Raw genomic sequence first — 17588 nt, forward strand, 5'->3', positions numbered from 1 at the left:
AAAAAAACAGCTGTACAAAGTAGGTATAGATTTAAGGAATTTTTGTGTGGAATGAAGTAGGTTTAAATAATAATAAAAAAAAATGGTAATGTCCAGGGTTGTGCAATCCACATATTTAAAGTGTCTTGTGCAGTGCAAATATGCTTAAAAGTGATTTATTTAAAGTGGCTTGTGATAGAGTGATTTAACTAACTAATGACCACGAAGTGTAGTTGTGCAGTGGCCACTAGTGTAAACGAATAAAAGATATATTGTAAAACAAAATAAAATTCATGTTTGTTTCAGCATTGGAAACAATATTAATTTAGGCTAACTAATTATACACAATTCTTTGTTGTACTTGGTCTGGCTTTTAGATAAAGTCTTTCCATGCGCCATCTTGCAGATATTCAGTGAAGCCATTCTTAATGGCCATATCTGTAGATAAAACCAGTGCACCTAAACCTGTCTATTTTAATTTTCTCTCATGCCAGTTTTAAAAGTTTACACTGCAACTATTGCCTTGACAATGTAACTATTGCTGCTGCAACAGACAAAATGGCTGGTTACCTATTTGCATTTCCCTGTTGCTTTTAAACTTACCAGCCCACACACCACATTTTAATTGTGCTCCATCTGGAGTTTGTGCGATTAATTACAGTAATTTATTGAATTTCAGAGTAATTTCAGACACACTGCAGTCACATTGTCTTTTCTTCCTTACACATCATGTTTGCTGTGCTGCAGCTTCTCACATCTGACCCAAAGACAAAACATTAATATAGAAAAGAATAATAAAAAAAAAAGTTAAAATAAAATAACTGTACAACAAAAATATACAAAATAGAAAATATATGAAGAAATATAGAACAATAAAAAAACAGCTGTACAAAGTAGGTATAGATTTAAGGAATTTTTGTGTGGAATGAAGTAGGTTTAAATAATAATAAAAAAAAATGGTAATGTCCAGGGTTGTGCAATCCACATATTTAAAGTGTCTTGTGCAGTGCAAATATGCTTAAAAGTGATTTATTTAAAGTGGCTTGTGATAGAGTGATTTAACTAACTAATGACCACGAAGTGTAGTTGTGCAGTGGCCACTAGTGTAAACGAATGTCCAAAATGACCAGAGTAAGTATGTGTGGGTCAGTACTGTGTGGTGTACTGATTAAGAGACCATATCGCCTGCGGGAAGAAGCTCCTCCTCAGTCTCTCTGTGTTGGCCTTCAGGGAGCGGAATCGCTTTCCTGACCTCAACAGAGAGAACAGTCCATTGTTGGGAAGGCTGAGGTCCTTCACAACCTTCCTGGCCTCGATCCAGCACCGCCTGCTGTAGATCGAGTGCAGGTCAGGGGGCTCGGTGCGGATGGTGCGCTCTGCTGATAGCACCACCCTCTGTAGAGCTCGTCTGTCCTGCATGGTGCTGTTCCCGTACCAGGTTGTGATGTTTCCCGTCAGGATGTTCTCTATAGTGCAGGAGTAAAAGTTCCTAAGCACCTTGTAGGGCAGTCTGAAGTCTCTCAAGCGTCTTAGGTGGTAGAGACGCTGCCGGGCCTTTTTCACCACGGCGTTGATGTGACAGGTCCTGTGTGTCCAGGTATTTGAAGCTGTCCACTCTCTCCACTGAGCTCTTATTGATGACGGGGGTCTGGTAGTTCCTCCCCTACTTAGTGTGGAAGTCCACTATCAACTCCTTTGTCTTACTGACGTTTAGAAGGAGGTTGTTCCTCTGGCACCATTTCTCCAGATTCCTAATCTCCTTCAGGTAGACCATCTCGTTGTTATCAGAGATCAGGCCCACCACGATGGTGTCGTCAGCAAACTTAATGATGGTGGTGGAGCTAGTAGATGGTGATGATTAATGATGGTGGTAGAGCAGGCTACTCAGGTGCTTGTTCAGTCCCTTGTTATTTCAAGACTGGACTACTGCAACTCACTCCTGGCAGGCCTGCCTCTGTCCACGATTCGTCCTCTGCAACTGATCCAGAATGCAGCAGCACGTCTTGTTTTTAACCTCCACAAGTTCTCCCACACCACCCCACTCCTCCGCTCCCTGCACTGGCTTCCTGTAGCTGCTTACCTCTCTGCGCTAATTACACCACGCACTGCACCACGTTCCCTCCGATCCTCCAGCACTGCTCGCCTCATTCCACCATCTCTCAGGGATCGAGGGCGGCATTCATCCAGGCTCGTTTTTGTTCTGGCACCTAGGTGGTGGAATGAACTTCCTCTAGATGTCCGTACATCAGAGACTTTGACTATCTTTAAACGACGACTCAAGACTCATCTGTTTCTCCAGTACTTGGACTAACCCCCCCCCCCCCCCCCAAAAAAAAAAGAAAAACTCTTCTTAGTTGTGTTGGACTAATGGCACTTAGTTATTAACCTAGTTAACCCAGTGTAAGTATGTATCCAATTATAGAAACATTAAAGCACTTTTTGTAAGTTGCTCTGAATAAGAGCGTCTGCCAAATGCCTAAATGTAAATGTAAATGTAGTAGTGGTCACACAGTGTACAAAGAGTACTGGCACAGATACCCCTTTTCCCCTGCTCTAGTTCCCGTGCTGGTTCCGTGCCGGTTCCCAATTTTAGAACCAGTGCCGTGCTTTTTCACAGAAAAAATTGGTCCCGGTGCCCTAAAATAAGCACCGAACCAGTCCCTAAACTCTGCTGGTCTAGTCGCAATAAAACGCGAAGTCACGAGCGGTGGGCAGAGTTATAGGGAGCGTAAAAAAAATATGGCGGAAAGTCCGTTAATGTGGAGCGCGGACATTTTGGACATACGGTGAGATTCAGCAGAAATTAGAAAGTGCTTAAAAAGGCTTCACACGAACAACCGACCAAATAAGCTAAAAAAAACTGAAGAAAGACTTTCAGCAATTATGACACGTCGAGTAACCTGCCTTTGGATACTGAAATACATTTTAATAGTTTTGAGAATAACCAGTAAACTGATTTCGGCCATGTTTGTTTCTGTTTAGTGGGCGTGGCCTATGACGTATAATCATGCAGCTCCCGCTAAGCTCCTGTCTAGTGTAAATGCGGGCCGGTTCTCGGTGATTCCCAGTCTAGCACTGGTCGAGCACCAGTGTAGTGGAAATAAGGTAAGGGATGAGCTGAGGTAAGCTTCAGTGCTAGATTATTGTGTGCCTTTTCTCGCCTTAATTCTCTCGTATTTTCGTTTCATAACTTTCAAGTTAACTTTGTTTTTCATTCGCTCTCTGATTTCTTGGTTTTGATCTCGCACTTCGCCTTTTGACTACTTGTTTAATTTTTTTTTGATCTAATGCCTCGCTGTTTAATTTCCCGGTTACCGAACTTATTTGTTTTGTTTTTTTACCATGGCTTTTACTCTGCAATTAGGCTCCATCACCTCATTGATTGATTCCCCAGTTTTTGATCCTTGCTTTTGCCTTCTGACCACGCTCTTGTCTATTGCTACAGTCATTCATCTGCACTTGAATTCCTCTCGTTCTGCTCTGTCCCATAACATCAAGGAAATGGGAGTAAATAGCTGTGTAGTCTTAAGGACACTATTTATTAGCAAGACTATTCAATAAAGCTTCAATTTGCAGGGAGCAGAAAAAATAGACTGTGGATATGGAGTTAATTATGTGCCAAAATTTAACAAACACAATCTGCTTTGCAAAGAAAAAAATAGACTTTATCACAAATGCGCCCAACGTATTTTCTCACAAATGCGCCAACCTATTTTCTCACAAATGCGCCAACCTATTTTCTCACAAATGCGCCAACCTATTTTCTCACAAATGCAATGGAGCAACTTTCTCTTCCAAAACAGCAGATGGCGCTATCGGTCAATTTACTCTATTCTCCCGAGACCTCAAACAACGTGTTTATATGGTTTACCCTTATGTCCCAAAGGAATATGAGCGGGGAACAGTTTTGAGGTGTCTATTATATATCCAGACAACCAGAAATATTAATAATCCACTATCTTTAGGATGGAGCCCTGTAGAGGAATACAGTTATATCAAACCACAGCTGCATTTTAATTAACTATTGAAGGCTGAAAGAACTGCCATTGGCTTTTTATATCCATAACGGACATATGCGACATGATGCATCAAAATCTTTTATAATTAGTGATCATATCGACATTTAAATAATCTGTGTCTGTAGTACAATCCTACATTGTAGACAGCTGTTGCAGCGGGAGGTGTAGATACAGTAAGATGCAAGAATCATTGTATTAGACTGCATGAAATTTATGAAACTTTTTACAAGCAGGTTTGTAATAGAATTCTGTCTGTAATTCAGTATGTTTACTGTTTATTTAAAGCTTTTTTCCCCTTATAACTTTGTTAAAGATTATTTAAATGTAAATAAATTAAATTAAAATATTTTTTTTTTACTTTGCAAAGTAGATTGTGTTTGTTTGTTAAATTTTGGCACATAATTAACTCCATACGTGGAGCATTAAAAAAGTTGTATGGTTTGATAAGTCCAGATTTACTCTGTACCAGAATGATGTGCAAATCAGGGTAAGAAGAGACCCGGATGAAGTTATGCATACATCATGCCTACTGCCTACATTACAAGTCTGTAGAGGCAGTGTTACAGTTGGATTTTGGGTTGCTTCAGTTGGTCAGTTCTAGTTCTAGCAACATCATGTGCCCAAAAATGAGGTCGGCCAACTACCTGAAAACTACCTTTTCCTTCTCTGATGGCACAGGCATACTTCCAGATGAAAATGCCAGAATGCATCAGGTCCAAATTGTGAAAGAGTGGATCAGGGAACAGGAGAATTTTCACACATGGATTCGCCACCATAAAATTCATACTTTAAACCAATTGAGAATCATTGGGATGTGCTGGAGAAGGCTTTACGCAGCATTTTGACTCTCCCATCATCAATACGAGATCTTGTATTGTCAAAATAATATGACTTTGGACAGAAATGACTGTTGTGATATTCCAAAAGCCTATTAAAACAATGCAACAGTGAATGTTTGCTGTAATTAAAGCAAAATATGGTCCTGCAGGTTGGGCTAATTGGTGTTCACAAAATTGCCTATTGTGTGTGTGTGTGTGTGTGCCCTGCGATGGATTGGCACCCTGTCCAGGGTGTACCCTGCCTTGTGCCTTAAGGTTCCTGGGATAGGCTCCAGGCCCCCATGACCCTTCATACAGGATAAAGCGGTATAGATGATGAGTGAGTGAGTGAGTGAGTGAGTGAGTGAGTGTACCTATTGAATGAATGTAATAGATAATAAAATAGATTATGTTTTTGGCCAGTGCTTCCACTCAAGCAGCAATCTACAGACACAAACTCCTGATTCTAGTTCACATAACCTCAGACTATATATTCAACTATATAAATGTGCATCACACAGAGACAGCTATAAGGATTTACAGTTTGTTCAACCACCAATTTATTAAATAAAAAAGAAAAACTGTTAATGAAGCAGAAACAAACAAGTGTTTACCATTAGACATCATAGCTTCCATGATCTACAGTATACAGTACCAATACACTGTTTATGATGAATTGCAAAAGAAATCTCTGGGTAACTGGACATAAGACTAAGGTCAAAAGGTCATCACGTGCCAAACCCATTCACTGAATGAGATCACAAATCTTTGCTCTATGTTTCGAGATTTTATTTATTTATTTATTTAAACTAAAAATAGCTAGTTTAATTAGTAATTTTATAATTTGTAATTTTTACCTATTAAAAACTGAAATAAAATAAAAAAAAGTGGGAAGTGCTGTGAGGTACTATGGCTATCCTAGGGGTAGCTACAGCACCCTAAAACACCTCCAAGGCAACATCCATAGTTACTGTGACTACTTTGTCAAAGAGATGATTTACCTCACATTCTTCACTTTACTGTGAGGATTCTCCAGTATAGCAGAGACAGTCTTTATTCCATTGTCTCTTAGATTATCGAAGGACATTTGCTCCACAGTCAGATGCAGTTCTGTCAGATTGGAGGTTTTTGAGTTGAGTGCTGAGACCAGAGCTAAACAACTCTCCTTATTAATGTACTGACAACTTACACTGAAAAAAAACAAATGCATAATTAAAATTTTGATAGTCACTGGTGGCTCCAGTACAGTAACAAATTGTGAACTATGTACAGTAACTGTAGGGTATTATAATATGATGAGAAGGTTTAACACTATAAGCGCCAAGTACCGGTCATTTGACCGCAATGGGAAAAAAGAAATACTTCACATTCAATCAAATTCCAGGACCCTCCTTTCATGACTTTTCCTAGATCTGTGAACTTAATCACCCAGCATGCTTACATTTTTAAAATCGCCCCACTAAAAGCCAATATACAGCTATTTTGCTCTTATATACGTGAAAGTGCTGACAGCTGCGCACCTGTCATGTCGTTTCCTGCCTTTTCTAACCTGTGATTTCCATTTCTTTTAGCAGATGGTGCAATGGATCACACATACTAGCTATGCGTCATTCAGTGTAAAAATGTAACTATCTCAGGTTTCATTCCATATATGCAGTTTATATATACAGTATATACACTCACCTAAAGGATTATTAGGAACATCTGTTTAATTTCTAATTAATGCAATTATCTAATCAACCAATCACATAGCAGTTGCTTCAATGCATTTAGGGGTGTGGTCCTGGTCAAGACAACCTCCTGAACTCCAAACTGAATGTCAGAATGGGAAAGAAAGGTGATTTAAGAAATTTTGAGCGTGGCATGGTTATTGGTGCCAGACGGGCCGGTTTTGTTATAGTACGAAGCCCCCAGATGGACAAAAGAGGAAAAAACGGCAGAAAAAAGTCATGTTTTGCGTTATAACCCCAAACTTTTGCGATATAACCCAAAAAGCAGAAGTTGTGGGTTATAGCGCAAAAGATTTGGGTTATAACGCAAAATATTTGGGCATTATTTCATGGCATGTCATGTCCCATGACATTAACATTTATATTGGCATGAATCCAGTGAGAGTGTGTGTGTGTGTGTGTGACAATAGACAATATGACATGATTCCTTATGTTGACTTGAATAGGGAGGGCAGTCCTCCTGTGTGGCGTACGAATGTGCCATTTCACAGTTTTGCCCAGGTATTATTATTATTATTACTGTTATTATTATTATTATTATTATCACTTTTATATATATATATATATATATATATATATATATATATATATATATATATAATTTTTTTTTTTATTTAATTTTTTTTTTTTATTTAATTGTAGTAGTAATACCACTAGTAATAGTAGTAGTGGTAGTAGTAGCATTAGTTGCTTCCAGGGCACCCATACTATTATTATTGCACTTTTTAGCCCCAAATTTTTGACATTAAATGCAGGTACCAGTGGAGGGATCGCTGTCCCCCCAGAAATGATTAACTTTTCTAAAAAGTCAAACCTATGATACCTATTCGTAAATAATTCATATGTTAACACACTTAAATGAAATCAGCTGGCTCCCACACATTTACTACATGCCCTTCAGTTATTTATTTGTTTAATAATAATAATAATAATTATAATAATAATAATTTATTTATTCACATTAACTTCACCTTGAATCATGTTAAGGCTTAAACATCCCAAAGTACATGTTTTTGAAAATTATTTTACTTACTCTTTTCTTTTTTATATTTAGCTTTACTTACATTGCTTTTCTGGATGCTGCAATTACAGGCATCAGCTTCAGAAGAATGACAGTGTTTATCGTATCCTCACTGGTATATTTCTGCTGGTCAAACACTTCCAGCTCCTGTGCTGATGTCATTAAAACAAACACCAGAGCAGTCCACTGTGAAGAAGAGAGTTCACTTTGTTTTCCAGATTTCAGGTAATGTTGGATTTCCTCCACTAGAGAATTATCACCCAGTTCATTCAGACAGTGGAACAGATTGATGTATTTCTCTATAGGAAGTGAAATTCCATTAATCTTGTCCTGAATGAAGTGAACTGTTTTCTCTGTGCTCTGGGAGCTACTTTCTGTCTGTGTTACTAAGGTCTGGAAAATTTTCTGATTGGATTCCAGTGAGAGACCAAGAAGAAATTGAACGAAAAGATCCAGTTGTCCAGTCTCACTTTTTAAAGCCTGACCTACAGCCCACTGATGTACATCTAAAATTGTAATCCTTTCTTTAATTCTATTTCCTTCATTATTCTTTTTTGAAGCTTTACTCTTTTTAAGAACATTTCTGTTTTCCATCATGAACATCAGATGCACATACAGAGCTGCAAGGTATTCCTGAATACTCAGATGAACAAAGCAGTACACTTTACTCTGGTGAAGCCCAAACTCCTCTCTGAAGATCTGCGTACACACACCTGAGTACACTGCTGCTTCTCTCACATCAATGCCACACTTTCTTAGTTCTTCCTCATAAAAGATCAGGTTCCCTTTTTTCAGCTGCTTAAAAGCCAGTTGTCCCAGTTTAAGGAATATTTTATTACTTTCCTGATTCTTTGAGTATTTTTCTCTTATGATGTTTATTTGAATGATGAGGAAGTTTGTGTACATTTGAGTCAGAGTCTTGGGGATCTCTCCACTCTCTGCTTCACCCAACATTCTCTCTAGAACAGTGGCTGAAATCCAGCAGAAGACTGGGATGCGACACATGATGTAGAGGCTTCTTAATGACTTCAGGTGTGTGATGATGTTATTGGCCAGGCTCTGATCACTGATCCTCTTCCTGAAGTACTCCTCCTTCTGTGGGTCATTGAACCCTCGTACCTCTGTGACTCGATGGACACACTCAGAGGGGATTTGATCAGCTGCTGCAGGTCGGGAGGTGATCCAGATGAGAGCAGAGGGAAGCAGATTCCCTTTGATCAGGTTTATCAGCAGCACAGGCACTGATACTGATTCAGTTACATCACACACTCTCACTGTGGTCTGAAAATTTTGAAGAAAACGACACTCGTCCAATCCATCAAAAATAAACAGAACCTTTTCCAAATTGGACATTTCTGTTTCTTTAAAACAGACATGAAGGAGCTCCATCAGACTCAGTTTCTGGTCCTTCATCAAATTCAGCTCTCTGAAAGGAAGTGGGAATATGAAGTGGATGTCCTGATTTGCTTTCCCTTCAGCCCAGTCCAGAATGAACTTCTGCACAGAGACAGTTTTTCCAATGCCAGCGACTCCCTTTGTCAGCACAGTTCTGATGGGTTTGTCTTCTTCAGATAATGGCTTAAAGATGTTGTTGTATTTAATTGGTGTTTCCCCTGTTGTTCTCCTGGATATTGCCTCAATCTGTCTCACCTCATGTTCTTTAATGATGTCTCCACAGTGTCCTTCTGTTATGTAGAGCTCTGTGTAGATATCATTTAAGAGTATTCGGTTTCCAAAGTTTATTGTCACTCCATTTAACCACTGAAACGACTTCTTCAGATTTAATTTGAACTTTACAGCAACAGATTCTGGGTCGTGCCTGTAAAATGGTGAAGAAGGAAGATGTGGTGAGACAGGATCCAATTATTAGACTTTATCAGAGTTATTCATAATGTTTTTTCTCTGTTTTATTTTACTGTACTGTATGTGTCATATCTAATCACGCTGTAGTTAATAACAACAGGTTTATATCACCAGTGTGTCAGTCTCACGGTAATGTTAGTTTTGATGTTACCCTGTATCTGCGATGATGTTCTTTTCTATTCCGTCTCCTGCCTTCTGTAGAAAACTGTAAACAAGAACTAGCTGTTAACGGGGATAACAGCAGATAAAACAGCAGGAAAAAATGCATTTGTCCATCTATCTACTTAAGCCAATGTCCTTAATCGCTATGACCCAAATCTGTAAGTAGGCTATTAGCAAGAATGAAAGGACCCTTAAGGATAGGTAATCTAACAGAACAGCCGAGCAGTGGAAATTAGCATCCTGTACTGTACATAGCTGATATTTAACATCCACTGTCTGGAAGTAAAAGAAAAAACATTAAGGCTAATCCAGTAAGTCTGAGTTTACTGGTTTTCATACTCAATTTAGAAAATAAATCATACATTAGAAAGTTTAGAAATGTGTGGAAAAACAGAAAGCTAAATATTCTGTATCTGATCAGCTTTCCAATTGATTTGTTTAAAAATCAAGATGTTTTGTTATTGTTCTGTTCTTTAAATAAATTTCGTAACAACTAAATAAGTTGCATTTCCTGGTAGAGTACTGGTGTAATTTAATAAGATTCTCATGCCTTGGTATCCTGTCATTGACCAAGCAATGCTAAGTGGTGCTCTAGCAGTGACCAAACAAGTATTTGCACACTAACACTTTACAAAGACAAAACTTAATTAAATAATTTTAAACAGAGAGATGATGTTACCACCTGACTACGGGTGAGGGATCACTAATCTTTATGGACTGATCACTTTTCATGGAGATACAGCTGGTCTGTTCCCTTTCCCTGGAGTGTACTTTAATACATTATAGCCTGTCCTTTATATACACAGTTACTGTTTTATCTAACTTGCTAATTTAACAATAACTTAAGTTCACTTTACAATAAGATCATTTGATGTTAGATTGTTATTTGCATTATTGACGGTCAAATCTGGTCAAATGATTCCTTTTATATTTTAAGGTAAACCTTTACTTCAAAAACTCCAACTAGATAAATATTGAACATATATTGTATTGTTGGTTGAACTTCTTACAGCGTTATTGGTAAAGACAACAGGGACAAAGTAAAACTCTTGAAAATATCAAACCAAAACAGTGTTTTACACACTCTGGTGGCCTTATTAATATTTTTTTTTACATTTTCATTATAACTTGATATTGAGTGATACAGTAGATGGCCTTTTGGAGCCACTGGAGGAGCATGAAGAAGCTGATGAAGTTGCTGTCGTACTGTGGTGTTCTAGTCCTTGAGGGTCTGGGTGACTATGCAGCAGCTTTAGGAGTTTGGTCAGTTCTGTGCTCTGAACAATTAATTCCATAAGAACTGGACATATACATATGAACCAACCATGATTTCTATTGGCTTTGTAGAGACATCCCCTCAGGTGCATACTGAGAAACAAACTCCTGTTGCTTTAGACTCTTTTTTGTTGACTCTGTTCATCTTTGCTAGTTTTAAAAATAGTTTTGATATTATAATATAGAATCAGTAAGATTCTATATACCACCAAAGTGTGTAATATACCACCAGAGTGTGTAAAACACTGTTTTGGTTTGATATTTTCAACAGGTTTACTTTGTCCCTGTTGTCTTAACAAATAAAATTTAAAATCCGGAAATCACATTGTATATTTTTTAACAATTTATTTATGAATTACTGTGTCAAATAAGTATTTGATCACTTGCTTATCAGCCAGATTTCTGACCATCAAAGACCTGTTATTTTGGTTTTAAATAGTCCATATGCTTCTTGCGAAGCCTCTCCTCGGTTTTTCTGGCTGACTTCCGCATTACTCTTTTTAGATTCTGTTTCCCACAGTGGAAATGCACCTATGCTGAAAATTGTAAACCCCTCTTTGATTTTAAAGTAAGAGAACTTGCAAAATCACAGGGTGGTCAAATACCTAGAGAGAGAGAGAGAGAGAGAGAGAGATCAATATATATATATATATATATATATATATATATATATATATATACAAATCCTATTTGTATTAATTGCTCTTTTTGTCATCTTCAATGTCAGAGCCAGCAGTGGACCCATGCGAACAAGTAAAAGTGAATCTAGTTATCTTCCTTTACTTTTAAGACACTGGTAAATGTTATGGCCTAACCCACACCATATAATTTTTTCATTTACAACATGTTTTTTTAGATTGTTTTATAATTAAATTTGTTTCGTCTAATTTTTCATCGTAAACAATATTTATTTCTATTAAATATAAATGTTTATTTGCATATTTATGACAAAGCCATGAAAAATAAATGTGCCACAAAATAAACATTATACAAGAATTTGTATTAATGGTCTTGACGGCTGTCGCGTGCCTAGGGTTTATAATAATAGGAATATCATATTTGATAATAATAAACCTATGAATTTATGTTCTAATATAATATTTGATAGCCATTACAGTATGAAGGGGAGGGCAATCCATGGCAGGGGGGGTATTTTAGCGCAAAACACTGGCACCCTCTCCCTGTATACCGCGTCAGTCCAATCAGATGTGACCTCGCCATTTCAACCAATCATAACCCGCCAGGAGCGCAGCCTAAATATTGTATACATTAAATAAACCAGCTTCCAAGCAGGTTTAAGCTTACGATCATGTTATCACAGCAAGTGCGAGATGCGCATTGAAGAACGAAACAATCCAAGATCAAGACAAATCCACAACAATCAAATCCAGTACTGAGTTAGTGACGTACAAAGAACGGATCCCTGCTTAGATCTTAGTCTGTTTAGTCTCTTAGTCTGTCTTGTCTACTAGTAAGTTTAGTCCCTTGTCTGTTTAAGTCCCTTGTATGTGTAAGTTATTATTTAATGAATTTGTAACTTTGTAAGTTATTATTTGATTTATTTGATGAATTTGAAAACCTGTTTGTAACATGCTCCAGCATAAAGCCAACTTCCTTTGTTCATGTTTTGTTTTATGTTTTTGTTAATAAAAAGACTCTGTACATTCGTACCTCTGCATCTAGGCCTCACCACAAGCCCACAGCCCAACACCACCAAAACATGACAATGTCACCCTAGAGAAATATAATTTAGCCCACAACCAATACTACTTGAGCTAACTTAAATATTTGAATTACAAGTTGAATAAACTTAAGTTTTATAACTGAGTACATGTGTGAATAACCTAACCACAGTAAAGCTGTGCAAATTGTTACTAAACATTTTTTACGTCAAGGCGGCTTGTTTTTTTTTTTTTTGTGTGTGTGTGTGTTTATTTGTCACATATACATTACTGCCTCGTAAGATTATATCCAAGTATAGCTGGGGCCAGAGCACAGGGTCATGGCTACAGCGTCACTGTAGCAGGTAAGGTTAAGGGCCTTCATCAAGGGCCCAAAAGTGACAACTTGGAGGAGCTGGGACTTGAACCGCCAACCTTTTGATCAGTAACTTAGTGCCTTAACGTACTCAAACATTGCAGACATCAAAGCTTACCATTTTTCTGCGGATGGAGATGCATCATCTCTGTCCATCTTTGAATATTACTATAACTTGCACAAACACACAGCTGGATCCTAAAGAGCCTGATCTCTTTTTCTGGAGAAAACAAAAACAAATGTGCAATTAACCTTTCACTTGAAAATGATTACATATTAAGCCAAAATAAAAAAAAAATCTTTACCTGTCAGTAAAAAATAAATAAAAATCATATGTTTACAGTATTAATGGATCTGCTTTTACACAGAGACTGATACCTTGGATTCTCACCACAAAATCATTAATTTATTTATTTTTATTTTATCCTGATCTGGATTCTAGTGGCTCTGAAGTGCATCCTGTAAAACACTCTCTCTCTCTTTCTCTCTCTCTCTCTCTCTTTCTCTCTCTCTCACACACACACACACACACACACACACACACACACACACACACACACACACACACACACACACACCTGCGTTTTGCATACAACAGAAACTTTATTTCTGTTTTCCTCATTACAAATTATATACATTCGCATTGCCAGACCCTCTAAGGGTTAACTCTAGAATCATCCTTAAATGCCAGTACAGTACACGAAGCACATGTATATTTAGAGAATACTTCTTAAAAGAGTTTGTCTGGAGTTTTTTTACGGTTATTTTCCCCTTGCTCTAACCCTGTATTTCCTGCTGCGTGAAGGGTGTAGTAAGAATCAAACATTTTCACCTTCAACATAAAAGAATGTCTGAGGTTGTGGGCGACCATTACACATAGATAAGCACAAACCAGGTTGTGCTAGACAATTTTTTTTAATGATTCGGTTAATTTGAATATTAATTTTACATTTTCAAACAATTTTCAAAATGTTCTAATAAAAATAAAAATGTTTTTATACATGCAATAAATAATAAAATAAAGTTTCCATATGGCCTCTGTACAGCCCCACATTGAAACTGAAATCAATTACTGCGAGCGAAGTCCAGATTTTATGCTTTAATTCAAGAGTTTGAGAAAATTATGGCATTAATAATTCAAGAATTACAGCCATTTTCATTAACAGACAAAATTAACAAAACTGACTGTGGGCATTTTAACACCCTCAAATGCCCCAAAGTTAAGCTTGTTATTTAAAAGATTTATGGAACAGGTTAAATAATGCGCAGGTCACAAATACAGTGGAACCTCGGCTTACAAGTAACGCGGTTTACGAGAACCGCAAGACGAGCAAAGATTTAAAATAATAGAGTAGTGAGTATCATGTATCACGCATGCGCTTCTTGTTTTGATGCCGAGCCAATGTTTTTTTTCTCTCTTGCGCTGCAGAATTGTAGGTAATCAGCTCCCCTGCTGGGTCCTAGTGCTTGCAGAGTTTCGTGTGTGCGCACACATTACACAAACACACAGCGCCTGCATGCACAAACGGAAACACTTATCTGTGTAAGGCAGAAAGTGCGCCTTTACAGTCCCCCTCCCACCCCCTCCTCCTCTCGGCTTAACACTCTGTCACTCTCTGCCTTACACAGAAACTCTGCGCTGTCACGATTTTTTTCAAAGGTAAAGTGCCTGTTCATTTGTTGTTGTTGTTTTTTTACATTACAGCAGTGATTCCGTTAGTATTCGCTCACGCGAGTGTGATTAGCGATGTTCCTTGCAAATTTTTCCGATAAAACAGTCTCTCCGTTAATGTGTGTGAGTGCACGCACATTACACACACACACACAGTGTCTGCATGCCCAAACGGAAACACTTATCTGTCGGTATTTCCTTTTTTTTTTTTTAAGGTAAAGTTAATTTGTTTTATTTTTTACTTCATATTTTGTATTCATTTTTTTTATTTATTAATTTTTTTGGGCTGTAGAATGAATAATTTAAGTTTCAATTATTTCTTATGGGAAAATTAAATTTGGTTTACGAGTGTTTTGTAACACGAGCCTGCTTCCGGAAGGAAATATGCTCGTAATCCGAAGTTCCACTGTACAGACAACACATCTTAAAACCCCAGTCTGCTTTGAAATTAAAGCCTGGGAGCCTGGTAAGTTGTACATTGATGCTGTGTTCAGTCTTGTTCAGGTTACCTGACAGGTATCCTACAAAATCACTGACTTGATGCTGGTTTAAAGACAAAAGGTAGTCACACCAAATATTGATTTTATTTAGAGCTGTGTTCTCTTTGCTCACATCACAGAGGAGAGCTGGGATGATGCTTTCTATGGCCAAGGCCTCCGATGGCAGCTCCGACTGGTGTGAAAGGGTGTCGGGGTTAAGACTTTTTGGCACTGGCCAGAATGTGAGTTTGTAGTCAAACTGGCTGGAAAAGGTTTAAGTTCTTATGGTCGGCCCAAATTAGTATTTGTTGCACGAAAACTGTTTTACCCTAGCACCACCTGCAGCCCCGGCACCCGAATGATGAAGAAGGTGATTCACTTCACCTGTCACAGTATTACTGGGTCAGTTTCATAAGTTATTGGGCCAGATTTAAAGGGCTGGCCATCCAGGTCCTCCACAGGAATCGGGGCAAAGAGTGACTGGACCAGCATGCCCAGTCTCTGCACCAATCCTGTGTCTATAAAATTACCGGCTGCTCCCGAATTTATAAAAACCTCTGAGCCGTCCGCTGAGAAACTGGGAGGGTTGCATCTCAAAAATCAAGGAATACTGCAGTATGAATGCATTACATCTGTCCGGTTCACCCACATATGGCTGATGGGTGTGCAATCTAGTTTCAACAATCAAAAGGGCGCTTGTGCTACAAAGCTCGAGACGCGAATCAACTCTGGAGTCGGTCATGACCCAGAAGTAACTTTTGACATATGAAAAAGACTGCTGACTTGCCAGAGTGTCCAGAAGACAATTATGGACACCCTCGAAGTGTTTGACAATCCGGTGCACACCGCCGGCACATAGTCACAATGACTGAACCATTGTTGATGAACAAGGGCGCTATAAACAGCAACACCACAGCCTCTGTGCTGTTTTTGAAAACAAAACAAGCAAATAAATAATAATCTTTGAAAAACTAAATGAGCAGAAATGTTTATTCTACTAGTGGAAATTATGCAAAAAATTAACTGACATGGTTTTATACATTTTCTGATCATGTGGTGGGTCAACTTCACACAGGATTGCTAAACCCATGCAACTTTTGGGTGTACAGTAAATACTAAAGCAGCAGTCACACACAAATGTGCATTTTTTTTCTTACTACATACAGTACATACATACAGTGTATAAATAATTCAATACTGTACATTTAAATTAAAGATTCAAATAAATAAATAGCCTTAATATTTATATCGATTTTACGTTTTAGTGACACATTTAACAAATCAATTTCCATTTTAATTTCATATGATCTCATTCCAATCATGATTAATAATAATCACACCCTGTCTGCCTGATCTACCTCTTCTTTTGTCACATCTAAATTAGAAGTTGCTTGATTTCTTTTAAACTGCTTTTGAATCCCACAGGTTCAGGTTACACTGACTCTGATTTTAATTCATACATTCAACATCTTTTTACAGTCCATACACACACTATGACTTCTGCTGAGAGACCTGAGAGAAAACTTGGACCTGAGAGAAAACTAAGAAAAATCTAAAGGGACTTTACGGGTATTTGTAAAACACATTATTTGTTTAACAACTCTAGTTTTATAAAACTAGAGTTGTTAAACAGGCTGAATGTCTCATTCTTAAGGAACTGAAAAGAGGAACTTTACTTACAGCCTAAAACATTGTAGTACCAACTCACTCAGTGGATTTCTGAAATCTGATTTTAGATGAGTTTTATGGAAACATATATTTACTGTACATTCTTTTTAAAGTTGTTATAGTAAATGATTCACTCACCTCTAATGACATTAATATCACCGTTTCTGCCTTAAATACACATTTTAGCTTTTCCAACAGCTCCACAAAATGGAGTCACGGCTGAGGAAGAAACTCTTTCCCCTTTGGGAAGGAGGATTCATTACAGATGATGAATCATTCCAGAGTCAAAATTTTGAATTTAATCACTTGGCAAAACATAAATCTAGTATTGCGTATTAATGATTGCCTAATGCATTTATCTGGTGTAGCCCTTTACAATTTCACAAAGATAGAATATTACTTAGAATTCAACTTGAGATACAGCGGCAGCTTGAGGTGTGTGTTGAGCAGTGCGTCAGTAACAGCAGCGCACACAATGTTCTTTACAGTGTTAGAAACTGAAAAGCTATAATAGGCGGCAGCTGGATCCACAGTAAAGCCGCTTAGACCTGCACGTAAATGACCAGATCAGACTACGGAGAGGAAAAGTGTGGTTCTGGTACATTTACAGACCTAGTATTATAATCTGTGCATTATAATGGTGACACCCACCATCGTCTAGCTGTCAATCTACTGTCAGCTGGAGCAGCTGGCCTGGACGAATCACATGTACATGTGCTTACATTATCCTTCTACATAACCCACTCCAAGTTGTGTGGACATCTGACTTTGCTTTCAGCTGAGGTAGCTCTACATTACTTCAGTCCAAACTGTAAAAGTCCACTGCTCTCTATTTGGCATAATGTATGCCAAATCAAATTTCATG

General features: G+C 37.9%; 1 protein-coding gene across 1 annotated transcript in view; it reads right to left on the reverse strand.

Annotated features, from left to right (window-relative positions):
• Positions 1 to 17588, reverse strand: part of LOC128534529 (NACHT, LRR and PYD domains-containing protein 12-like) — a 38399-nt gene that overhangs the window by 13232 nt on the left and 7579 nt on the right. Inside the window, exons 3-6 of the mRNA XM_053508987.1 lie at positions 13023 to 13124; positions 9582 to 9635; positions 7611 to 9386; positions 5818 to 6006 (exon numbers count right to left, since the gene is read on the reverse strand). Coding sequence (XP_053364962.1) covers positions 5818 to 6006; positions 7611 to 9386; positions 9582 to 9635; positions 13023 to 13060 — 2057 coding nt within the window. The 5' untranslated portion in view covers positions 13061 to 13124. The remainder of the gene's footprint in view (positions 1 to 5817; positions 6007 to 7610; positions 9387 to 9581; positions 9636 to 13022; positions 13125 to 17588) is intronic.

Source organism: Clarias gariepinus, chromosome 12, assembly GCF_024256425.1.
Source record: "Clarias gariepinus isolate MV-2021 ecotype Netherlands chromosome 12, CGAR_prim_01v2, whole genome shotgun sequence".
Lineage (NCBI taxonomy): Eukaryota > Metazoa > Chordata > Actinopteri > Siluriformes > Clariidae > Clarias > Clarias gariepinus.